Genomic DNA, 26,666 nt, shown 5'->3' on the forward strand with positions numbered 1-26,666 from the left:
AACGTACTAGAGTGATTGTGTGTGTAGTACAACGATGAGAGCGTCATTGATAACACAGCCTAATATGGTGGCTAACTTCGTGTAAATTTCCACAAAAAAAACAAGAAAAAAAACAAGATTTCTGGCCTTTTGTTTCAAGTATCAATAGTTGGCGCTTATAGAAGCATCTGGCCGTGCGGTATCTTTGATATAATTCATCCGGTTCGATTGATAGTATATTCAACCAAATGTAAACTATAGCATGAGTGGCGAAATACACAAGTAACTTCATCATGTTGCATCATTCCCAGTTGAAATCATTGCATTAAGTTTCACGCGCACGGACTTCATTTATTTTTAACTGTTTTTCAACGTGAGAGGCAATGTGGCTTCGCTTCAGTATGCTCTCATTGGGGTCGAACGGGACCCAGTTTTAGGCCCTCTTCAGATTTTAATAACCAAACCTGTTTGAATTACAGCGACATACTAATTAGAATTTCATCGTAAATCTTTGGTATTATTTTATTCCGTTTTACTATTGATTTAAGCTGTATTTTGGTGTAAAAAGTTACCGCATCCGAGAGACTACTACCTTGGAGGTTTAAGGAATCTAGCACTAAGTGACAATGTTGCGAGATCAATAGGAGAAGTCTTACACAACATTTTTCTATATTCAGCAAATCCGGTACATTATTTTTTTAGTAAATCTCTTTGGATCGTACGGCCCTGATTTGGCAACGCTAATCTTCGTGAAACCTTTGCGTCGCTTTTTTGTCTTCCAAAGTGAAAAAGCTAACGTGAAATTGCTTCAGGTGGTGTTTATGTGTGGTAGTTTATGTGCACATACTTCACCATATGAACGTCATATGGTGAAGTATGTGCACATAAACTATACTGTTTTTAAAGTTTAGGGTTACTAGCTAAACGTTCTGGAAATATTTTACATAACAACCTATTTTCGTAGTTATCGTATTTTTTCTCCTACCCTACTACCCGCACATTGAACGAACCCTTAGTGATATAAAAATCTTCCATACTCAAACATGCTTACCGACATGTTACTATATGTATATATAGTATATATAAATATTGATAATATATAGGGCTTTCTCCTGTCAGCCAATGCTGCGCTAGCTTGATACATTTGAGATAAAAACTTAAATTACGGTCTGTTCAATAGCACTTCATCTCTAAAACTGTTTTCATATTTAGCTATTATTGGCTAAAAACTTGCGCGATTTACTGTTTCATAGATGAAAATATAAGACGTTGTCATAGTTCAAGATAATACCTAGAGTTTGATAGACGATCATTATTTACTTTGGTAACATGTTCGTAGCTCTTGAGGAATACTTGATGATTCCAAAATGTTCCAGCAGAAAAACCGTGGCTGTCGGTACCTCAAGACACATTTTTCTTTAATCCTGTTCACAGAGTATTTCACATTATTCAGCTATAACGACTACCCTTCGAGAGGTAATGATTGACGCATACAGAGCCCAGGCGGGGCAGTCGCTTAGGAATCAATGGGATTTTAAAAGCTCAGTTCTGTCTTATATCAAGATAGAATTGAGCTTTCGATAAAGCGGGCAGGGTCCTTAGTCCTCTTTCATAGCTCTTAGAAACGCAACTGCAAACGACTCTTTTAACAACTGAATACACAGGTGTCGCAATCAAGATCACGGGAAAGGTAGCATATAGGACAAATTGCCTATCGATGAAGGACAGACAAGTCTACGACGGTCCTACACCATTTTTTGTGCTAATTCAACTTTTTCACCGTGTGAGCGATACATAAAAGGGAAACGTAAATAGATGTTATGGTTAGATAAACAATTTTTTTTTGTTATCAATTTTTTTTGCAATTCCATGTAAGTTTTCATATATCACTAATGCTACAACATGAGAACTCACATCAATTATACACGCTTGATCATTGACGTTACCGTAGGGAATTTGTTAGCAACATTGTACTGTTCTTGAGAAGAGACGTACATTTTGGGCAAAGATAATTCGTACGGCGCTGATGAGTCCACTTCAGATTCTTCCGGCGCCAGCTAATTGAAAATTGAAATGTGATGCGATGGCTAGTTTTAATTTTACGACGATACAAACAAACTGTGGTAGTTTTAGAATGCCATGCCGCTTAATCAGACTCTAGTGAGTAGTCCAAGTTAATGATAATCGGCACGGAATTGAACATTCGAGAGAAAGTAGATCAGAAGATGCATGCTGGGCGCGTTTCAACGACATTTCTTTATGCACTTTGCTATGGATATAAAACATAGTATATCTCTGCGTTCTTATCGTTTAGATAAGGGGCGTACCTGTATAACAAGTTACTTAAAATATTACATTTACAAAGTTAAACTTTGCTTTGTTTTTAATATACATTTAGCTAGCGATATATACTTATAAATGAGAAGTGAAGCTTAGTAAAAATAATTCAAATGACATATTTTATAGTGTCTACGCTTCGTGCAAGGATCCCATATTATTAGTAGAACTTTTCGCTATACTTGAATATTAAACTTAACTTAAGAACCGACCCTCTACTAACATGTCTACATTTTAAAAGCCAAGTAAGTATAACCGAAGCTCTCTAATGTTACTCGTTTGTAAACACGAGATATAGCTGTAAGTGGACCTCGATAGTAAGATTTGAACACAAGCTATAGCATCTGAGTATAGAAATATTATTTAGAGAAAATTTATATTATAAAATTATAATAATTATTTATTATTATATTTATTTATTATTAAAGCTTCAGGAACGCAACAAATTTTGGACAATCAGTATCTAGTACATAAGAGACTGATCAATCAATACAGAGTGTATGTATGTAAGAGATCCACTGAGAGGTAACTAGCTCGAACTATAGAAAAGTATTATTGTTATCGGCTTAATTAATGTAACCAAATAAATAACGTATGTGTTAAGCATTTTCTCTTGGCTGATTATGTAAAGTAGAAATATTTGGGATTGACCGAAGCTTTCCTTTATGTCCATCGCCCGCTGAGAAAAATATAATCGAAAATGCATCCATCGCACATTTTCAGCTGATCGTTGAACCGCCAATGTGCTATGCGTAACCGGCACTCGAACAAACAACACAAACTGAATAACGTAAAGAACTTTCCTATCCATCTAAAATAGCCGTGACGAAAACGTGCATTCGACGTGCTGCCGAGGTTTTTGTCAAAACAAAATCAGCAGATGGCCATTGGTGACGGAGATATCGTACGAACTTTGGAATTTGTATTTGTTCGAATTTGAGTCTAATAGGTGAGATAAATAAATACGAGCTCATCAGTTACGCTTATTGTTGTTAACTACTGATAAATTAGCAAAGAAATAATCAGTTCCAGTAATAATCAAATCAAAGTGAAGGTAAACGATCAATACAACAAGAACATTTTCGGTGTTTATTGTTTGTTGCTTATTTCTTCATGTTATCGTTATATATTGTTATTATTATTACTACAGTCTTATCAGCAGTGTTAAAATCTTTATGAGAAGATGGTAATAAATCGCCAAAAAATAATAATAAAAAATTTATTTCATCTTATGGTTAGCGTGCATCGAAACTGGACATGTACTTTATGGCTACCTTTATTGTCCAGTCAAGTAAATTGGAATATAACTAAGCAACATTTTGCTCGTAGCGATAAATTTTTGCTGGTTAAATTTGTATTCTTTACTGACCGATTGCTGTAGCTGAACAGTACTAGTAAAACTGTATTTAATCCATATATATGATGGGGTTGTTTGGCCTGTTAAAATGCAAAAAAATATTAACGCCATCAAGCAGTGCTATCTGACAAGACTAACTTTGCGGTGATCCGCTTCTTATTATAGCAGCAGCCGTTGGGTCGTAGAGAATACGAAATGGCAACAACAGCGGACAGCCAACAGCTGGATAATATTGAGCAGTTTGGACAAATCCAACATCTACAACATCGAATTGTCGATCTCGAGTCGTATTTGGAAAGAGCCGGCTTACTCGGCCAGCAACTTCTCGACCAACTTAATCACAAATCAATGTGAGTGATATTAATGGGGAAAATTCAATAGAACGTACTATTGTATCATCTACATTTTTAGAATGACAACGTGGGGAGCCTAATACCTATCATAGAAGCGCTTAAAGATAAATGTAACTTGTTTATAAGGGTCTGAAAATTAAAGTTCAAGGAAGTACACTGAACGTTAATAGGATTCCGAAAATGTCATATTCTTATCAATTTGTCGTGTTCACTGCAAACAGTAGAAGATCGATTCACGGGGTAAATTGATATCCAGATTCTAAAAATTCTAGTAGAAAGGTTTGAGAGTGTTTAACGGTTTGAACCGTAATATTGTATACTATATATTTTGTTCAAATGTGTGCAATGAAATGTCTACGCACATAAACATACCGTGTAAAAGGAAAGTATCTCTGCTTTTAGATTGTCACTCATCAGATACTGTAGTAATATTGAATATTATTCAGTGCAATAAAATGAGCTCAAATACTGTGGTACTATGCAGTATGTAAGAAAATTCGTTCTACCTTATGAAGAAGTTAGCTTCTATCAAGGTAGTCTTTAGTAGACAATATATGTGTATATGTATAATCTTTCATACATTACTGTTTGTTGCTTTTCACAATTATCTATCAGAGAGTGCGACGAATTAGTGGAGCATCGTATCGCGCTCGAGGTGGAGCTGGAGGATCTTAGACAACGACGGCATGCCGCTGAGAGACAGGCAGATCTTGCGACCGCTCGTGAACAGAATGCACTTGCGGTAGGTTGGAAAGTTGATTAATCTGCGTCCTAGTTGTCCCAGACTTACTATGGTGTCTGACTTCTTCGTTTCACATCTGTTATATGACAATTATATTATTGGCCAATATTATGGAAAATATTTTAGCTCGAAACAGGTACTTATTATCATAACTGATTTATTTGCATGTGCCTAATTCCAAAAGATTTATTATTATCGTGTCTCGAATGAAAAATATCTCGAAAACTAAGGTAATATTATAATTTTCTTCAGGAAATCGATATGCTCAAATCAGTGGCAGAAGAAAACGACCGCTTGTGCGCTGAAAAACGAAATTTAGAAGAACTGCTTCGGCGCTCGGTTCTGGAAAAGGATCAAAGAATGCAAAACTCCATTGAGTTAGAGGAAGAACTTAAGGCAATACGAACTCAGTTGGCAATCGGTAAATCATTCACTGAGCCTTTGAAGAGCGCGCCGACTGTATCTGATAAGTGTTATACAGAAATACCATCGTTAGAGGCAAATCGAATAGATCATATATTTAAATATTAGCCCCGATTATCTTAGATGATGGAAATAACAACTAGTGCATCTAGCAAGCCCTTGTTGCGAATACTATGAATATGTAAATTGAATTAACACAGTTAAAGATAGGAGTCACCTAAATACACGCTTGCAAGTCTGTATTGATTCTAAGTATTTATTGTTTTTATCCATGCTCGGGCAATTACTCGGCACTATTATCGTAAACACCCTTAAAATTTAGTGATACCAGTCACTAAAACTCGTATAGGTATCGGTACATAAATACATTTAATGGCATTGTTAAGAAAGTGCCAATCTGGTTTGTTCGGACGACGTATTGATGAACATGTACAGCAAAATATTTACCACTGTTTTTTGTTGCATTTGCAGCCCATACTGAGATCATGAAGTATAGACAGAAAGAGTCATCAAAGAAAGATATGTCGCCAGTAAAAGACGTCTTTGAATCGGACCCATTCAATTCCGCTGAGGCGGCGATCCGATTAGCGGAGGCTCGTGAGGAAAACGATCAGATAAAACAGCAGCTGAGCGAAGCCATAAAACAACGAGAATCTCTCTTAGCCGAGTCCAATAAATACAAGGTGCACTTTACTTTTCTGAACACGCACCGTCTAAAAGAAATGCTTTGATAGGATAAACACATTAGCTTATATATACATTGCTATAAATGTGTTGAATGCAAGCCTAGTAGTTAGACTTTTATTAAAGTAAGTCCTTTCATCATATGTTAGAAACAGCAAGAGGAAGTAAATTGATAAGCTCATAGTAAGCGTGTAGATGAAATCGACAGAAATACAGTTAAAAAAAATTAAAAAAAAAAATAAAAACAAAAGAAAATGAGGATTAACAATACTTTTAATAGTTTAATTTCGAGTTTCACAAATCTGTTCACTTCAGCTAAATCTCGGTGAAGACACAGTTAAAAAGACATCATACGACTTGAATTTATTCTTAGTTCAGGTGCACTATGTACTGTTTGTCGTACGCAGGTATTACTGGAAGAGTCCCAGCAAGACAAAGCGTCTATGCAAAGCAACCTCGTTTATTACATAGATGCAATTCGCGAGAAAAATCAGGAAATGACTGAACTCAAACAGGAGATTGACTCGCTGAAAGCTTCTCAGGTAAAGGGGCATATTTTAAGCGCCTTATCGCAATAAGCAAGATAATTGACAGTTAGTAGAGTTAGTAGGACATCTTATTAGCGCTATCTATCATCCATAAATATAATTTGACCTCGTTTTAATTTTTTCTTTCGATCATGTATATTGTGCACGGCACAACGACAGCGCATGTCGAGCTTCTCTCCTTAAGCGTTGAATTCGTTCATTTGGCGATCTTGAATAGCCGGAATTTACATGCAAATGTATTTTTTCATCGTTTATGTGTTTATTCAATTATCAGGATAATTCGCAAACCTATCGAAGTCGCCAGGGTAATTCCATTTTTGCTGAAGTTGAGGACCGCCGACTTGAAGTCGAATCCAGGCTGGAGAAGGCAACGGCGCGGCTTCGGGTTGCCGACGAGGTTAAACGGCGGTTACGGAGTCAATTAAACGAATGCTACGTTTCGATGCAACTCTTGGCTAAATACACAAGCAAAGCAGATCAGAAGTACAAAGAATATAGAAATTCACTTACTAATTGCCTTGCAATTTTCTGTAGCAGGAAATATGTTAAAAAATTATTTTTATACGGATTTTTGTATGTAATCAAGTGGAATATTTTAGAAAAATACGCACCAGGATTGTTTTGGACGATAGTTAAGAAAGGAGCAAAAATAGCGGAATATAAAACTTGCTTATTAGTCAGTTTTTCAAATTTTTAGTTAAATATAAATTTTTTAATCCCCTTGAGCCTCATCTCAGCCTGTAGTGCACTCTCTTTGTAGTTTAACAGAAATATCCTGTCAACTCTATTTAACTTTTTTTAGTTTAATAGTTTTATTTTTCATGTCAGACTAACTTTTAGCGTGCGTGGAAGTCTTCAATATTTACACAGTATTCATGTGCAATATTCAAATTTCGTAGAGATGCTCTTTTCGCCTATCCAAACCTTTGGCTTTTAGGATGAAAGATTTATCTAGTTTTATTTCGTGTTCATACTGACGTTCGCCAGCCTTATACATTGATCTTTTTTAATTGCTATTTTCCGTGGCATTTGGTAAATAGTAATAGTGCTTTCTAATATATTTCATATCATGTAAAATCTATTGTTTCAACTTCTACCTTCATGATTTTAGAATTTGGAACCCGTTTTTTTTGTTTTGCAAGGATATTTTGGTTCAAACGAGTAAAACACTTATCACTTTGTAACAATGATTGTCCATGTCGTTACATTACAAGGCAATGATAACAGCTATCTAACAATAATAATAACGGTAACAACAACAACTTTGGAAAAAATAACAGCTATTGCAAAAATCGGATAAGGCTTGCTACTTGATTTAATAAACCAAACCTTTTTCATGGATTCGTTTTACAGTTATGTTACCTCGCTAGAAAAGGAGGTAATGAGATTGCGGAACCAGGTCTTTGCGTGCTCAGCTCAGTTTGGTAGTAACGTAAAGGACGAGACATTTACTGAAAGAGATTTGCAGAACAATCCACTAGCGGGTATGACTTTAATTGGTGGCCTTGGATCAATAAGAACCAGAGTCGTTCAGTATAGTAAGGGTTTAATATAATCACTAAAGAAGGTGCTAAAAATATCGTCTTCGATTATTTCGAACCAATAATTGTTTAAGACAAAGTATAAAAGAAATAAGTTCGGTAACGTAAGCGCTGTATTGATTTTACTTGATTGATGATGTAATTATTATTTGTTTACCAAAATTCACCTAATGAAAATTGGGCTTGAATGTTTTGCGATCAATTATTTTATTTCAGGACTCCTTGTTTCTGAGCGGTCGTGTACAACTAGTTTGAAAAAACGAATTGAAAAGCTGATCGTTCAAGAAGATCAGAGGACTTACGACCTTATCAAGTTGGTTGAGTCACCTTCTAGATACGATAGCCTCTGAACATCTATTATGTTATCGAGTTCATACGAATAAAGGCTGTCGTTTGAGTTTAACTCGAAGGTTTCTAAAGCAAATTTTAGCGAGAACCGTAAAGTACATCTGCATCAACTCCTCACAGTACAAACACAAGATGAAACTTATCTAATTCCGAAGATCCGAAGCCAATCATTCGTTTTAGCAGTTACGAAAAAAATCGTATTATTATATCCGTCCAGTATGCGGATAGAGCTGCGACGACTTTATCAGGCTACTCTAATGAATTACTTGACTAACGTGCGTGTTTTGTCCACTGATTTCTCCACAGACTTGCATCGGATCTGCGCAAATCTGAGGCAATTGCTGAAAAGTTAAATAAAGAACGCAATATTCTTCTGCTACGATTGCAGGAGAAAAAAACAGAAGAGTTAGGCCAAAATACTGCTTCCCCATCCTCGGTAGTTTGCGACGAAGAGAACCAATCGACACCCACCGTGTTCCGAGAACTTCTTACCGAAGTCGTTGAGGAGAATCGGTGTACACGTAAAAGTGAGCAAAAAATCAATGCTGATTCAGATCTGATTGTGACGGTTAAGGTTAGTAAACACAGCATCAATGGTACTGCGTTAAAGTTATAAAAAATAGGGCTATAGAGGGTTGCTAATTAAAGTTCAAATCTTATCGACACTTTTATGTCGATTGTTATGTACCTCCTGAAAGTTTAATGCATTGATAAAATTATGTCACAAGTGAGGTTGTACAGATTCATTTACAAATTTCTACGCATGTTTATCCAGGTGCATAAACTAATAGGCAAGACAACTCTATTTAGGGCTCCTTTCATGAGTCTCGCAGAGATCAGATTAATAGCATTTTTTTTGTGCCAAGTAAGCAGTTAGTAAAGGACGCTAAACCCTTCTCCCTGTATAAGTAAAATATTTCGTTTATGAAAGTACCTCATTTATTCCACACAAAATTTATTGAGTTTATTTAAGAGTCGATTGACAGATCATGTGTGAAACAAGCTGGATTTGCTCGCTACCTTAATTTTCAATGTAATGCATATAGGCCTCTCTCCTCTCTGAGACTGCATCAATCGAGCGGATGCCTAATCAACACGTGACCACCCAGCAGAGCTTATTGCAGCCGACAGAACAATGCTTGAAAGACGGAATGGTATCGTGTGATAACAAAAAAGACAGCGCCGATATTACAAGCCAGTGTACATTATCGGATGATCAAAAGGCTGATATCAAGGAGGTTGGTGTTATGATGGGCACAGCTGTGGAAGAAGACACTAAAGGAAAATCTAAAGATCAAAAGCTTCGTGGGCAACAAGTACACATCGTTAAAAAAACGAAAATTCAACAAAACCCAGAAGCATGTAAGCCGCAATAAGTATTACTTCGTCATTCTTTAAATGACTATATCCAGACTTTCATGAAATGAGACATTATTTGAAAATGTGACTTTGTTCAGCAAATAAATTTGAATAAATCTTTGAAGATAACTATGGCTATTGTCTATACTTAGAAAACCTATTAGATTACATAGCATTAGCGCTGGTTTACAGTTCGCAGATTGCACAAGTTAACCTTGATTGTTACTGTCATTGGCATTGAAAGCCCGTTGGTAAAGTGGCGGGGTATTTTGTTTCCAAGATTAATTCAGAAGCGATGTACATTCTCAAGTTTGTACCTTATCAAAGGTTCTGCTATGACATCTATAATTATAATATCACTTAGTATATTCGTTCATACCATAGAGAAACAATACTTGTTGACTAAGTTACATTTATTGAGATAAAACTTGGTAAAACTCCCCAAAGGTGCATTAGGCAATATCTAGGAAGATTCATGTTGTTCAAAGTAACAACGTCGGACTTCGAGGAAGGCAGATCACCTACTGTGCAGTTTTTGAACGAATCCCGTTCAAGTACGTGTAAAGCATTCAGGTCGCAAAGTAAAAGACGATCAATCTAATTATTGTCGGCAAACTAACACTTACTGTATTAAAAAAAAAAAAAAGAGAGAGAATCTTGTCAAAATAGTAGAGATATTGGAGTAGTATCGACTGCACGTTCTATAGTAGGTCAAACGTCAATTATTGTTTTACGAGTGATGGCAGCCAAATTGAATGCACGAGTTTTACCTGTTCTTCCTTTTGTTAAGGTAGAAACAATAATGCGAATAGTCTCAGCTCTGTCCTCGCTTCTTGAATTCCCTAGGTCGTTCCGCCCATATTTTTTGAGTTTTGGGAAGAAGAAAATAAACAGGGCGCTCTGATAGCTCTTGTAAACACGGAGGTTGAGGTAAAAGAAGCACCAAATTTTCCGCGAGACGAGTAGCGACGAGCAAGAGTCTACAATTTCTTTATTTAGAATAGCTTAATATGACTCGCGTAAGATGTCTAACCTTCTTGCGAGCTGTCTGAGCAGCCGCTCTGTCGGTTCGGCGGCCGTCCACCATAAATCTTTTTACTTTTTCTATGTTTTTGTTCGTACTAACTGTGAAAAATTGTACGAAATAAGGTTCGTCACCAGAACTTTTGCAATACTTGTACACTCGATGTTGGTTCATAGACTAGTACTTAAAAATCTTCTATGCGCACCCAATTTCGGTGTGAACACAGAACGGGATGCACATTTCTTAGTAATCCGTTTTTGTTTTATGGAAAAGGAAATGCGATTGCAAATCACAACATGAACAACAGAAAGGCAAGCAAGGGTAGCGCCACAAGCCCGATTATGATATTACATTTAGCTAACAAAAGCCAGGCATTTTAACAATATTTATTTCACCGCTTTTTGATAATCTTAGTGATTACCCAATTATTTTTTTCGCTTTCTCCAATGGAATTTACCGAAAAATGTTTGTACATAATTTTACAGAAAGTAAAAGGCACATTAGCTGGTACAGTAGTAATTTTCAACATTTCTACATTTTTTTTAGTTGAAGGTGTTTCTGAAATACACTTTAACCGATAAATCTATGAATTTTCAAGGAAAAAGGTTTTTTTTTCAAATTAATATTCTTCGATTACTTTACAACAAATATTACTTCAATGTATACAGTTCTCAAATGAACGTTTGCTGAATCGTACGATTACACAATTAAACATAAAGCACTTTTTTCATGTTAGATCGAAAATTGCGTACCGAAATACTTTAACATTCGTCTCTGTAATTGAGCTCTGTAATGACGAAATGTTCCTTTAATAATTCACTGTTTGTAAGTGTCTGCACAACTATATTATAATGACCCCTGTTAGATTTTAAGTAAATGCTTAATACATTTCGCAATCTAATTCGTAAAATTTACGAAAGAAAGAAAGAAAAAAAAACAAGTTTTTAAATTTTTCATTTTTTCTAAACTATTTATAGAAATTTTAACACGTAAAAACTTATTAATTTTTGGACTGGTAATATAAAATAATGGAATAATTTGGCTGAAAATATTATATAAAAATATACAATTGTATATATAAAATAATCAACAAAAAATATAATACAACTAAATTTGTGAACATCTCGTTATGCTATTCCTTTTGGCGGGAATCCTACGGCGCACAAATGTCCAGACAGTGATCAAACTGCCCTACATTTGTCGCAACATATTATCTTTAGAGAAAAAAGTTTGGCTTAGAATTATAAGATCTACCGAATATGATGAAAATGGTAGCCCTTAGAAGAATCTAACAGTAAATTGGCACTGACTTTGCTGGCAAATAAATGTAAAAAACGGGTTCTATGCTTAGTTTTTTCTCTTTGAAACTTCCCGGTATAACCAGGCATCGCGAAAATTAAATGTATATTATGTGAGCCGAATGAAAGGCTTAGACTCGATGGCTAAATCTGATCCCGCCGAGATTGCTAGTCACGTAAACACGCATTGCTTGAAATTTCATGTGACGTCCATCTATGTATTCTATGTCACAGACTACTATTAGACGTTGCGATACATCATCCATAAAATCACTCTTAGTTTTAGTTTAATAATAAGGCTTTCTTCATTCGTACGTAGCAGCACATGAACTCTAAAGGAGACGTCACTGCGTACCTTTGCGCAAAAGCTGACTATTTTTTAGTAAAATTTAGAGCAGGTTCTGCTCTTTTTCTTCCATCTGCATTCATTACAGGTCACAACTGATATCTGGTTTATACTGCTACAATACTGAGTTGCTTTCGTGTTCACGTGGCGACTGGCTACTTTGAAAAAACATGTTTTCTATTGCCCCGGAACTTCTCTATTGGGTAGCCTAAAATACGAACATCCGCGCAATATGCCCGTAATAAAGCGGCACATGAAAAAACTTGCGAGACGATTTATACAGTAGCTCAGCGCTGTCTCTAAATAGTAACCGTCGTTGATGTCTATCTTTATCAGTTCACTTCTGATACTAAATAATCATCCCTTGCAGCATTTTTAGATTGTCATTAAATGAAAAATGCCCTTTTTCGGCCACAACTACATACTGTTTCTGTTGGTACCTCCTTGAAAACCCCAACAACCAGAGAGGTATGTTTAAGGAAAATCTATAAATATATATTTCGTTTACTGTTGACTTATTGCTCCTCTATACGGATAATAATCCGTAAGTTACCTTCATTGAAATAGGCAATGCAATCGCGTAATTTTGCCTTCGATCCGTGATTTCATGTGCCGACCATCCGACTTCTATATCGATTCAGCAGAACTGACAAAGATCAATGTTAGGACGGCTGAAAAGGTATGGTTAGCCAGCATCATTCATTTTCCCCATGACCGGTAAGCAGAGCTATTATGAGCTGGCCGGGCTTTTTCTTCTACGGCGGACCATGCGTTTGTGAAAAGAACCTGTATGTCAGTCGCTAACACCGGTCGGCGATTTATCAGTATAGTATATATATATATATGTATGTGCCATAGTATAAACGCTCATAGGTCTGCACCACTTTTCAGGAACCATGCAGTTAAGCTGTGGTACTTCAGCGTTATAACAGCAAAGCTTCAACTTTGATAGCAAGATCTATAAGACTGACTACTCGAGCGGCAAACAACGCGTTTATTTCGAAAAAAAAAAAACTGAGTTTAAGTGAGGTGAGCGTTGCCTACAGGTTTCATGTTAGGTTAGTTTAGGCGCATCTGAATTGAACTAGTTCAGAAGAGATTTCAGTGTGTTTAGGCACCTAACAGAATAAGATTATTACTTTGATACAAGTTTACATTATAGAAAGTTCTGAGCACTGGGCCTAACAGAATATTTAATGAAATCTAATTCAAAAGCTGTTAACATCCTAGCGACCCGATTACAAAGATTGGGATAATAAGGCCCCCACAAAGTGACGTGGAGAATATTTCGCTTGATTGATAGTAAAAAATAAAAACCTGATTTCCACCATTAAAATACCACAGTTGCGTAAATCATGTCATTCACTTTATCTAGTGACTATCGTTTGTTGCTCCCTGTCTTGTTCAAGTGTGGTTTGAATATGTGACCTCTTCTATTGGCGCGGACAGTTTCGTTCGACTGCCTTTGGTCCCGGTGCTCCTGCTAAGGGCGCACAAACAGCCACCGGTAGCTTCAGGAGCAACGTTTTAGGAAACAGAGCCTCCATTGCTATAGTGTGGAGTGGCGCAAGAAAGAGAACTTCATCACGCTGTCCGGAACGGTCTTCCTTTCGAGTCGTCAAGTGCACAACCCAATTGGCTTTTTAGCTAGTTCGAAGGGAAGGTTTGTGCGAATAATACAACGAACACGGACCCTCCTGTTTGGCAAGCGTTTTTCCCCCTCATCCACAACGCGCCATCATCACTTAGCTTCACACTCGTCGTCGCGCCATTGTCAGTCGGTCTTAGCTCTCCACTGCATCCAGCAAAACGTTGCCTCGTGAGTGCGCGTCCGTCTCACCGTTGTGTCTTTTAACGCCACCTGACTTTTGAAGAGTCATTCACCTATATTATATACTCATACAAGAGTTGCACTGAACTGTCACAGACACAGCCTTCCAACCTTGAACTTTCGGATTTCGTGACTCTGCCTTCGCTTGCTCGTTAAGTATAACCTATAAACTAAAGTACCTACTCATCAACCGAAACAAAACGGTCAGTAACTTACTTCTGTACCTGAAAAGTGATTGAAGGTTAGCTGTTCGTGACAATCGTATTCAACCAAAACTTGCTTCTTTTTTTCTACAAATGAGCATAAAGCCTTGCTCTAAAGACATGTGATGGCTGTTAGTGCCCAATAGATGGTGATACTTGCTTCTTGAGTGCGCGAATAAAGCAACCATACTGCAATATTATTTGAAAAATTGAGTAGCTCCTTGGCGTTCGTTGTCGTTGCGGATGCTGGTCCCCAATGTTAAAAACATCTTTCCTAAAATGGAATTCGACACCTGATAACGGTATTCTTCTATTATTTGTCACGTTATCAGCGTCAGAGGCCCATCGGGCGAATTTCTTATCCGCATCTTCCCCAATAAAGCGTGCGCTTTTTAGAGACGCGAATGCCGCTACAAAGAACATAGATTAAAATGACCCTTTATTTCAAGCGAGTAATTGTGTCTGCTTCTGTGTTTTCTAAGGATAAATCGACACGCGCAGAACTTATGTTACTAGAGAAAAAATGGCATTTTATTTTCGCCCCCTTTTGTCTTGAGGAATCAAAAAGGGGAGTTGCGTAAGAATCAGCTGGAATCAAACGTGGCGGTAATCTTTACGGATATTACTAATTATTTGAAATTTCGTGAATTCGGGGCGACTAATACTATATAATTAGCAGTACATTAGTCTGATTTTGCTGTAGAGCAACGTAGACGTTGACTTTTTCGACGTATCCAAAGTAAGATTACCCACCTATCTCGATGTTGTTTCTGCTGGCTTGAGCTAAATGGCATCTATCGATTACCAATTTATTTTTATTCGATATATGGTTTTTGCTTGGATAAGCGATGCGGTAAATTCCGAGTGTCGCATAAAATCCAAGATGAAACTTTTGAAGGAATCCTCGGAGGTTTTCGTACTTCTTTTTAAATTATGTATTTATCACAATGTTAATTTAATTTTCGAAGTGATTTTTCAACAGTTTTCAGTAAATACATTGCTCGGTTTTAGTTGTAACAAATTTGGGTCTGATCTATGAGACTGAGATTGATCCAAGCATTGTCGTCGGTCACTCACAGCGACCAGTCATAATACAACAATTTCGATTTCTTGGATTTTTCAAAGTAGAGTGCAGCAGTTTTCAGTCTGACCCTATTATGACGCGCTTTAGGCGATCAACATTAACGCCATCTTTTTACCGATGTTACAAGATATGTTTATTAGAAGAAGAACTTTATTAAACTCCCAAAAATTTTCCAGTATCGGCTTTGTTGATAAACTAAACGGCTGATCCCTTTACAGCAAATTTAAAATCTTCAGAAAAGGAATATTATCCGCGTTAGCATAATGCATTCATCGGTAAGACCCAAACACAAATAGATATGGATTATTTTTTACCCATACAAGTAAATATTAAGCTCAAAAATGCGATATTGTTGTAAATTTCAGCTTCTTCCCCATACAAACGTTACGTTTCCTAACTATTACAAATGCATTTCGGTAACAATTTCAAACAACTGCGTGACAGGGCATTGTGGAAATAGTTCCTAGGCGATTTGCTACGATGGTACAAGCAACTCCAATTTACAGCAGTACTCACTCGTTGTTACACAGCATCTTGATTAGGCCAGCCTCAAAATTTTACCGTGACAAGTTAGTTTTTCTTTTATCTGCGCCTGCTGCCTGACATGAATTGCGCACGTGTTCACCTGTAGCTCTAAAATATCTATGAGGCCACACGGCATAGTCAAGACGGATGCTGTAAGCAAAGCCTTATGTTAACAGTTTAAGCAGAATATGATTTAGGAGAAAAACCTATACTGCTACTTGTTTTATGAAGGGTCGCCGCATTTGTTCCAAGTTTCTTATAATGAACGGCTTTTTGTAAATAGAAAAGCTAATGGGAATGAATGATTTGCGCTGTGACCGGAAACAAATGTGTATGCTTCATAGGCGAGCGGCTGGGTCCACGTGTAAGAAGAGTAAATGAACGTGTGTGTGTGTTGTGAGATGATAATAGGGGCAAAATGTGCTGCGAGACGATGCATTATGAGGTTCTTACCATACTGTCTTATATTAAATAGCATCTACCAATAGCAACCGTAAGCAGATATGGATGTTCGGATGAGCGGCCTGCCTTTAGCAAAAGAAGCTCGCATATCTTTGAATGCGCAAAAAATGGGTGGTTTACAGAAGACCAAACGCATCTGCCACGCACAATATGGACCTAATTGAATGGTGTCCAATAGAAATACTATTGAAATCCAATTTTCTTATTAAAATGTATGTTGATCGTTAAATAGCATGTAGAACATTGGATTCGTTGGTCTCAAATAGGACTTCTAAACATAGAATTTTGCTCCATGATCGAACTAGTAGTTAACCTCGAAAGAATTGTTTTGCTGTCTCTGAGTTTAGCACCGGCCTTAACCAAAACTGAAATAGATATAGTTGACTTTCTCCTGGGCACGCTTTCGGCACATACATTGTTAGAGGTTTTTTTATGTTCGTGTTGTAGGACCAACTAGGTAATTGTTTTGGTTATATTTGGATGAATTTTAGATGCCTGTCCGCCGGAAATACAGCAGTGAAGCTCAGCCAACAATTCCCGATGAATATGACTTCCTTTACCCGAAATTCACCCTCGAAAACCCATCTAAACAGTCTAAGGTTTGTTCCTACCTTTCGGCGAAAAGCTTACGCTGACAATGCATTCGCCTTATTCTATTTTGATATTTTTAGTAAAAAAACTTGAACATGTGAGTTAGTTATCGAAAGCCATCATTTTTTATCAACAAGTTTGAATCGTTTCGTAAATGGGAGCCGGTCCGTTTAACTTATGTTTAGATAAAAAGCTTTTCAGATAATAAGTCATTGATACTGTCGCTCTGTGTCGTAACCACTCCGCAGTTTTAGGGTACCAGGGCTTACCTTCGCAAAAGCTATTTCAAATCAGTCTGCCACTATTAATTCTACGCTAGCTATTAAAATGGAACCACGGGTTTGAATCAGATATTCGTGCTTAGAAATATTAGGGATGTAAAAGAGTAATGCTAGAATGTTACTTTCTGTATTGGCATTTTTCATGCGTTTTATCCACTCTAATTTGTACCAGGAACAGCATTTAGTCCATGTTGTTGGTTTTACTACTGATCAAAAAGCTTATATACATTCTCATATTTGTCGTCCGAGGTCCTCATTAATTACATTGTAAAGACCCTGACCTGATCTAATTAACCTTTGAAATGGCCTGATAGGTGTTCTATCAGAATTTTTATTTTTTTTTTTACATCTGTTTATGTGTAAAGGTATCTGATGAAAGTTCTTTTCAAAAACACTTTTTCAAAATGCTTTACGGATGATCGAATAATAATTGCCAGTGTCAATAGATATTCCGCTCAGGGTCGCGGTTATCTTGAGGGCTAACGCTTGGTCGATCCTTGTATCCTTTGATGTGGTAGTATCCAGTGGCTACTGAGATCGATAGCTTGAACATTTGGAACATCAAGCAAAGACTGGATTCTTTTAATATTATGGAATATATGTATGCTAGCCGGGTCTACCTGTAACGCACAAAAATGCTGCAATAAAAAATACGTCGAAGTCACCATGAAAGACCTTACGGCTCTTTTCAAAAATTTTACTAAATTTAAGCTGTACCTCATAATATTGCAGCAATGTGGGCACTGAAGGTGACCCCTTTTTCCTTGTAAATTTAAACTAGATTCGCCTCAGGACACATTTCACAGTTATGATTCAAGTTACTGTACAAACTCGTACAGATAGAGTCTTTGACCTTCAACCAAGGTCACTACGTTCCATCATCAACAATAGCTAGTTTATTGGCGGTGACACCGAAAAGAGTGCATGCAGTCGTTACACAGAACATTCGAGGGCATTTAAGAGGATTTAAAGAATCTTTAGGTATTCCTATAGGCTCAAGCATACGTCGCTTCTTCGCTGGTCGGCAGCGCGAAATTGATTATTGCATACAAGTATGTTCGAGCATATAGTATAAGACAAAACGGGCCGCTTTTCAAATAAGGCTTTTCCGATTTCCATATTATTTTTGACTGAATTTGTATCTGCTTTAGTATTTCGAGCCCAAAACTATTAATGGTCTTAATTTTTTGTTTTCTGTTTCTTTTTTTTTTTTTTTTTGTAAGTTTTCAAAACGATGGACTAAGCGCTTCTTGCAACGCCCCAGCCAAACGCAAAACCTAAAGCTTCATGGCGTACTCTTGATATCAAACCCGTAGTCTATTTGTTAAAATAACATTTGTTATGATAAACATTATTCGAACGGTGCCCGAGACATTTGTATGTAAAGAAGATGACCGTTGCAATATATACCTTCGAATGGAACCGAGAGTAAAAAAGACAATAAGAAAAACTTGCTTATTATCTCATTTTAAAATTGGTATCTATATTATCAATTTATAAGATATGATATTTAGTCGCAAGGTTCGCCATCATGGACCATTACGTTTATAATGCTTGCAGACCAATAATAGAGGGTAAACACCGTGTGCTGATTCAACCATTAACATATAAAAAAAAAACCTGTAGGAACAATACCTGTTTAAAAAGGTTAGTTTTTCCGCACGTTTAATCTTAGATTGGGTTGTACCAGTTTTTTGGGGATAGAATTACAGCACTTAAAAATAATACTACATATCAAAAGGCATCTTAAGCAATACCAATAAAAGTTAGATTGTTTTTTTTTTTAGGTGGAGAACGTCCTTCGACCGTTGGTGCTGGGCCGCTACAGCGTTTTCAAAATCAAGGAGGTTTTTATCAATGAGCTTGAATTGGGTCTACAGGAAAATCCCAAAAGACAAAGCAGTCTTCAGATGGAGAACACCTTCCTGCCGGGACTTCCAAACGGGAGTGGTGCGAAAATTGCTAATATTCGATATTGTGACGTTTTCATGAGAATGCTTTTTCTTCTTTGCATTAATCGTGATTTCTAATTAAGAAATCTGTTTTCTTCTTCATTTTCTCTGAGCTTTTTCGCATTCCTCATTTTCTCGTTTACAAAAAGCAACACGGACCTGTACAACTGGCGTCTTTCGCTTCAGATCTGTCAAACCATATTTCAATCGATGTTTTTTACGTAGCATGTTACAACTTCTCTCGTACGATAGGCAAGAGATACGTTTCTGTAATGATGCGTCTATAGATTTAACTGTAGTTTTGCTTGAATTTGTTCTGGTGGCAGAGAATGGTGAATTTCTAGCGCTAGACCTAGGCGGTACCAATTTTCGCGTAATTCACGTCGTTATAAACCCAAGCATCAGTTCGCCCGAGTACCATATCAAGTACCACTCTGTACCAGAGAGTACACGTCTGGGACCAGGTGAACATGTAAGTACCTGCGCGATTTTGAAAATGCTCTGGGTTGTATGGCAAGTAGTGTTCCCAACATTAAAGGAAGCATTGTCTCCTTAATGACAGAATTCATTCAGCGGAGCAATGGTTGTTTTTGTATATAGCCAAATTTTGAGCCGTCCGCTATTATGTTATGAACTCGAGCGACAGGCCGAAAGGATCATCTTTTCTCATTATGAGATCATTTTTTGTGTGTTTACCATTTGTATTAAAAGAGAAAGTACCCTCTCTATCGCTTTCGTTAGGAAAATGCTATACTTATCTTATAATGGACACTTACAAAGTTATACTAACCGAAACAAAAGTATGGATGACAGGTAAACTATACATATATAAATACTTAAGGTTTTGTTGGATAAGAAATATCGAGTATTAATCATTTACCTACTAGAGGAAGTTATAGCCTCACGATGAATAAACACGACTTTGATCAATAAATAACCGATATTACCTTTAAGTGGTACTTCAAGAGCGTAATAAGGGCAAAACGTAGAAATATCACCATTAGTTTCATCTTGCTTAGACGTATGTCAGCTAGAACTGTCAATGTCAATATTTGATCATTAATAAAACCATTTTTTAGCTGTTTGACTTTTTAGCGTCCTGTATCGATGATTTTTTGGTCGAAAAGGAGCTTCGCGAAAAAAGGCTCAATCTCGGGTTCTGTTTTTCGTTCCCAATGACCCAAAAAGCGCTGAACAAAGGCATTCTTGTTTCATGGACGAAAAGCTTTAACTGCACCGGCGTAGTTGGAAATGACGCCGTTCAGATGCTCAAGGAAGCCCTGAACCGTAAAGGGGTAGGTATAAAGTTTGGCAAAAAACTATTAATACTTGGCAAAGCATTTGGCGAACAAATTAGCCGGTTAACTTTAATTGACTGTTCAGATCTCTAATTAAGCGCAATTGACAAATCTATGTATTGTATATGTACAGGGTTATTAGACGCTCATGGGTTTTCGGCAAGCGAACTTGTGTCTGCTTTCGATCCAGTCATCTGCGTCACTTTGTTAATTATAATTTATCGGATTCGTACCGCCCTACGAACTGGAAAAAAAATATAAAGAGTCGCGTGGACTGATCAGCCAGTACATATATATATTTTCTGTTTATTTGTCAAAAACATATCAACTTTTGAATCGCTCTATACTACATCATGGCATATACCGCTCGACAAAATCAGGTATTGTCATAGTTTTGTTTTACATAACGTAGGCTACTAGTAATAGAAACGTAGTACCAATCACAAAGAACATAAACGTAGCCTCGAACAAATCATCGTAAAATTCGTTACATACCATTTTTTAGCCAACGATTTTTCTATGATCATTATTTTGTCGTCCAGGTTACTTCACAATCGTTGTTTTTGTTTTCGCTGTTCTAAACACGGTAAGTGGTACTATAATTGATGAGGTGATATCTTAGTTCCGCTATCTCGAGAGAAAGATCGGCAGTACCGAAAGCTCAAAAGGTCCCATAAAGGGCTTTTCTGGAACACTGCCCTGTTAGTCTCTCAAAGAGCCTTAACTCAATATCATGGATGCCAGCAGTAATTCAGTTACCATTTGCTATAAATGAGACTCGCTGACTTGGTATTAGTCATACATAGATTAACACCCTTAATTTGCCTCTGGTTCCAACGAGGTGCATCAGTAGAGTCATATCTTTGTCATCTTAATCGCATCGTACATTATACATGGCCCCCAGCTCTCAAAGCAGCTGCTGACCATGTGTGGAAAGCGGAGCGCCCTGTACCTGCTGTCGCAGGGCATAGTCATGTCCTAATATACCTAAACAACCTGGCGATTCTATAATCCACGTTGGCCTGCCTATATCATCTAACAATTTTATCGTGATTTGGTGACATTATACAGATAAGTTCGACCTGATAAAAATAATTTTACTCCGAGAATGTGTCGTGTTATTTCATTCGGGGTACTATAATGAGTTAAACGATTAACTATTGTCGTTTAGTCCTAGGCGATAACATATACATTCGTATATGTCGAAAATAACAAAATATGAATTATTAACACGATATTCCGCTATGTTTACCTCTTATGACTTTTAAAAAAAAATATTCGCCACTAATCGTGCTTCTGCTGCGTATTAGTAATAGAAAAAACGGCAATGCATTGTGTGCCTATCTATGACATATGAAAAATGCCAGCTTCAATAGATAACACGCAATCTTCAGTGATGTCATAGATGTAATTGCTCGTTGTGCGGATATTATCAATGAATCGTTCCACCCCCCAAGGCAAAGGCTTGCATTCTAAAATGCCATTCTAGGGTTCTCTAAGGGTAACGTAAATATCACTGTTTTTACACAGTAATTGTTATTTATGTACACGACATTGTGCCTTTACGTGCTCCTCGTTGCAATGTTAACCGCTACAGGTAACATCGGTAAATGTTGTGGCCGTGGTAAATGATACAACCGGGACTTTGGTAAAAGGCGCGTACATCGATCATAACTGCTACATCGGCATGATTCTTGGGACAGGCTCAAACGCATGCTACATGGAGAAGGTCAGGCTTTTTTCTATCTCATTATTCCAACAGTGGCCCGATCATTATACAATCTTTCCTATCCAGCAAATGTTTTGTGCGGATATGTATTTACCGTAGAATTTTGAACGTGCAAGGTTCTAATACCAATATGGTTAAGAAATAAAAAAAAATGTTCTCACTGTTTTCAGGTAGCAAATATGCCGAAATTCAAAGACCCAGCGGGCCAAATCACTGAGGTCGTCGTAGACGTGGAATGGGGAGCGTTTGGAGATAACGGCGTACTCAACTTCATGAAGACCGAGTTCGACAACGCTGTGGACACTAACTCGCTACTCGTTGGCTCCTTTACGTACGCAAGCCTCACTTATCTAGAGATCCATCAACACAGAGTACATTCATTTATAAGAAACAAAAAAAACAACGTTGTTTTTTTTTTCTACTATTCTGAGGTGAATGCATAAAGCAAGCTGAAGATTCTTGCACCCTCAATGGCTCAGACGCCAAACGACATAACATTGCAGACGGTTGTCATACATTGTAAGCCTGAACCGAACAGGCGAATGCTATATAATTAAGAATATATATATAGGCTGAAAATAATTAGCAATGAAATAATATTAACACTAAAGCTAGCAAAGATTTTTCCATATCTCTATTCTGTACTGTCAAATTGAGCGGTAAACATATAATTGACATGCTGTCTGTACGTTAGCTTTGAGAAGATGTTTGCGGGTAAGTTTTTGGGAGAGCTGGTGCGAAACGTGTTGGTAAAATTAATTCGGGAAGGACTTCTGTTTGACGGACGAGCCTCAGAGACGCTGCTTACACAACAGACATTTACCACTGCCGACGTCTCCGCGTTCGAAACGTACGTATAATTTTCAATTTGGTTCGAGTTTGTTTGTGCACTAATAACCCAAATAGTCAAAGTCTTTTCGCACTGTATTCAATGCGTAGTCGGGCAGTCTCTATGCCCTGAATCGAAAGGTCTGTTCGACGAATGTTCTCATTGCCGCTATTACAACTGATTTTGTCTGATTACCTTGAATAACCAGCGAGGACAACATCCAGCAGGAAGCACAGGTCTTGGAAAGACTCGGCTATTCGCACCCAACCGAAGATGATCTGAAGATTATTCGTTATGCCTGTGGAGTAGCCTCGACTCGAGGAGCTTTGCTTGTTTCCATCTGTAAGTCGCATTTCCCCTGGATAGCATCCAAATGGAAATATCAATTTCGCTTCTCACTCGCCCGCACAGTTCATCGTATAAATACCAACCCCCCAACATAGTAAACTATCTATGAAGCATCTTCAGGGCTGATCAAGTACGAACTCTCCGTCTTGCCGTCCGATCATTATTGTAACGGTCAGAAGACAAATGTCATTGTCATGACTAGTTTCGTTGTTACAGTTCTAGAAGATTTATATTTTGAGTACACCCTTCACCTGTCAGACAAAACGGAGAGCTTACTGGCTAGGGGCTAGCAGGATTATAGTAGGTACTATAAAATCATAAACTATTCATCTTTAATACCTAAAGCGTTCTGTATGACTATGAGGTTAATGGGACTACCGTTTTTGTGCGTTAATATGGAAATGTGTCTAATATGTGCGAACATCACCTTTCATTTAAACTATTGCTTGCGTTGAATGTAATTGGGACTGAGCAAGTACTTAGTCAATTACCAAAAAGAAAAGAAACCCAGTTTTTGAGATTCACTTCTCGGGTTTAATCGAATAAGGAGACTTTCCGCTGTTATCAAAATTATTTTTGGCTAAACTCCCGAGAATACAGCTTAGTAAAATTTTTGTAGACTTGACCAGTTGAATGTAACGTTTTTTTTTTAAATTAAGGTGAGCTGTTATTCGTACGACTATACCTTGTATGAGAGCGATAGATAGATATTATTGTAGTTGGGAGAACTATAATTTTTAATATAAAAATAGTTGCGTGGAAGCGTAAAATTCTGATCATAATTCGTACATGATATTTCATATAAGCCAGGATATACAATATATTCTCAAAGTATCAGCGTTCGTTCAACTACTTAGTTCTCATTAATTTTGTAGGTACTGCAACTCTGCTTGAGCGTATGAACCGTACTAGTTGCACCGTAGCGATTGACGGCTCACTCTTCAAATACCATCCTGAATTTCACAAAATGATGGAGGAGTTTCTTCGTTTTATGGCACCAGATCGCAAGGTACCACATTCGATTAAATTAACTTACTCTATTAATAAAGATCTATACGCAGATGTACTGCCATTGTGTTTGTCACTGAATTCCATATTTTGCAAGGATTACTATTTATCATTATGTCAGTGTTTCTACTATGCTACGGAAGCGATTTTGTTTATAATTTTACATCTTTGGAACTAAAGTACACAACCGTATTAACTTGAAAGGCACGGATTAATTAAAAACGCATCAGAACGTTTGTCGGAGCTACATGGGTACGTATCGTGTGTCCGATCGAACATTCAGTTTCACTTATCACATTTTACCGTAAGGCTAAATATTTTGCCGTTTCGATATAGAATGAAATAATACCAAAACAGAAACATCTCGCGCACATCACAAAGTCTTACGAAGACACATTAAGCTTAGCTATAGTAGCCCTTTTCAAAAGGTAGATAAACATTTTTTTACAAAAAGAGCACAATTGTCCTGCGTTAAGTTCCAACGACTTAAAGCTAAACTTGAGAACGACTTTTTTTCGCAAGATTTTTTTTTGTTATTTTACACGTAATGCACAACATGCTTTTAAAAGCATATTTGTTTATATGTAGTGAGTGCCTCACGTGGGACGCAAGTCGCAGATGACTCAGATGTCTAGATTTAGAACTATGTTCTGCAGTACCGCGACACGTACGTCAAGAAGGGCTGTACTGCTACACAATTGTACCTTACAGAAATAGGCGCCATTATACAGGTCGAAACTTTTTAATGCAAAATACGTTTACGGGTCTTCGTATGCTAGCTAAGAGCTTCACTTTCTCTAAAAAGTTGCATTTTTTTCCTTGTTTTTTATATTGTTTAGTTTAAGTTGATGCTAGCAGAGGACGGTAGCGGAAAAGGCGCTGGGTTAGTGGCAGCCGTAGCCACCCGACTTATCGAGGAGGGAGTCATCCGTCAGTAGATTGAAAAAATTTTCGGCCTATAATACGTGTGAGAAATACAAAGATGAACCATTCGTACTCAGGGTTATCTTCCCCAACCATGTGTGTGCACAAAGCGAATAAATGCAATTAAAAATAGTGCCTTTAGTGTTGTGAAAGATTTTACCAATAAGTCTTACATTAGCTTGTGTTAATAAGTTGTTTATTTTGTATCAAAAAAAAATACACACTTATATGTACAGAACTATGGACAAAGGTTGGCCTGCACTTATGGCCGACAAACTAAAGCAGTGCTCAAAATATGTCAGTTCATTAATTATTCTACGTTGAAGCCTCTCGCAAGTATTAAACGATCCTCTACGCTTATATTTTATTGCATTTATCCCAATAGAATGCTTACGCATGATTGGCTGAGTCGTGTGCCATTGTCATGCACAGGAATCAGACTCCAAGCACAGCTGTCATAGATTCATCGGGAATTATAGTAGAGATGAGCATTTGGTAAAATAAAGATATACTGTATCATATATTTTATTTGACGTTTTATCTCGCAGTTTGTCTTTCATTTTTAGCGTGGACGCGCGGTTTTCTTTGCCTGTAATTAGTTATCGATTAATTAGATTTTTGTTTAAAATGAGCGCTTACCTAAGCTAGAGAGACACCTTTGCTAGATAACCAAAACCTTTTAAATCTAAAGAGATGCAATATAAATGAAAAGAATAACATCAACCATGATGGCACATTTTAAGTGCCACCCTTTTAATGTCCGCTAGCCCTTTTCGTATCCTGCGAAATTTTTGCAGACCAATCTACGAATTTCTTCTGACCGGCTGTAAATTCATAGTGAACATCGCGCTCGCTCAGTATTATACGCTGCTAGTAAAACGCAACATACAGCATTTTCTAAATAATTCCGCGGCCTCGTCAGTAGCCTCATCCGAGTGCTATGAACGGGACCGTGGAGTGTTTCACATAAATTCAAATATTCATACGTCTGCATTGTAGAGCACTGGCAAAAAGAACAAAGACTAGGTAGAATTCCGTAGCCAGGTCGGCCGTATTACCTTTCAAAATATGTATTTCTTAAAGCACTGTATAAACCGCAATGATAACTTAAGTCAGAGGTTAGGGTCAGAGGTACGATATTGTTGACTCGTACGTTTATTGAAATTGACATTACTTTAATACAAAGCGGCTTCCATAATATTTTTATTCACTTATATTTTCTTTTTTAATATGCGCATGACTTGAGGTTGCTAAGTATACGA

The 26,666-nt window shown here is 37.2% G+C and overlaps 2 protein-coding genes and 1 long non-coding RNA gene across 6 annotated transcripts in view; 2 read left to right on the forward strand and 1 right to left on the reverse strand.

Moving 5' to 3' along the window:
- The first annotated feature begins 3,053 nt into the window (after positions 1–3,053).
- LOC111269069 (uncharacterized) lies at positions 3,054–9,800 on the forward strand. 4 transcript variants are annotated; one of them, XM_022848421.2, is made up of 11 exons: positions 3,054–3,265; positions 3,839–4,023; positions 4,642–4,768; positions 5,021–5,189; positions 5,663–5,874; positions 6,283–6,417; positions 6,698–6,906; positions 7,777–7,907; positions 8,181–8,277; positions 8,619–8,839; positions 9,359–9,430. In XM_022848421.2, exons 2-11 carry the CDS (start codon positions 3,869–3,871, stop codon positions 9,373–9,375), a joined length of 1,473 nt encoding a protein of 490 aa, XP_022704156.1. In that variant the 5' UTR covers positions 3,054–3,265; positions 3,839–3,868; the 3' UTR covers positions 9,376–9,430. The 4 variants fall into 4 exon arrangements, with proteins under 4 accessions (XP_022704156.1, XP_022704154.1, XP_022704155.1 ...); XM_022848419.2 differs by having other exon boundaries at positions 3,059–3,265; positions 8,619–8,886; positions 9,359–9,800; XM_022848420.2 differs by having other exon boundaries at positions 3,059–3,265; positions 3,842–4,023; positions 8,619–8,886; positions 9,359–9,800.
- Positions 4,982–26,666, reverse strand: part of LOC147752289 (uncharacterized) — a 28,725-nt gene continuing 7,040 nt past the window's right edge. Inside the window, exons 2-3 of the long non-coding RNA XR_015314462.1 lie at positions 6,712–6,878; positions 4,982–5,110 (exon numbers count right to left, since the gene is read on the reverse strand). This is a non-coding gene — a long non-coding RNA (uncharacterized LOC147752289). The remainder of the gene's footprint in view (positions 5,111–6,711; positions 6,879–26,666) is intronic.
- On the forward strand, positions 14,011–25,944 carry LOC111269070 (hexokinase-2). Its single transcript, XM_086971957.1, has 11 exons — positions 14,011–14,158; positions 16,936–17,043; positions 19,104–19,266; positions 19,595–19,740; positions 20,348–20,563; positions 22,164–22,295; positions 22,466–22,626; positions 22,990–23,145; positions 23,333–23,466; positions 24,348–24,481; positions 25,320–25,944. The coding sequence occupies exons 2-11, from the start codon at positions 16,936–16,938 to the stop codon at positions 25,416–25,418; spliced, it is 1,449 nt and encodes a 482-aa protein (XP_086828083.1). The 5' UTR covers positions 14,011–14,158; the 3' UTR covers positions 25,419–25,944.

Source organism: Varroa jacobsoni, unplaced genomic scaffold (assembly GCF_002532875.2).
Source record: "Varroa jacobsoni isolate VJ856 unplaced genomic scaffold, vjacob_1.0 scaffold_1351, whole genome shotgun sequence".
Taxonomy (NCBI): domain Eukaryota; kingdom Metazoa; phylum Arthropoda; class Arachnida; order Mesostigmata; family Varroidae; genus Varroa; species Varroa jacobsoni.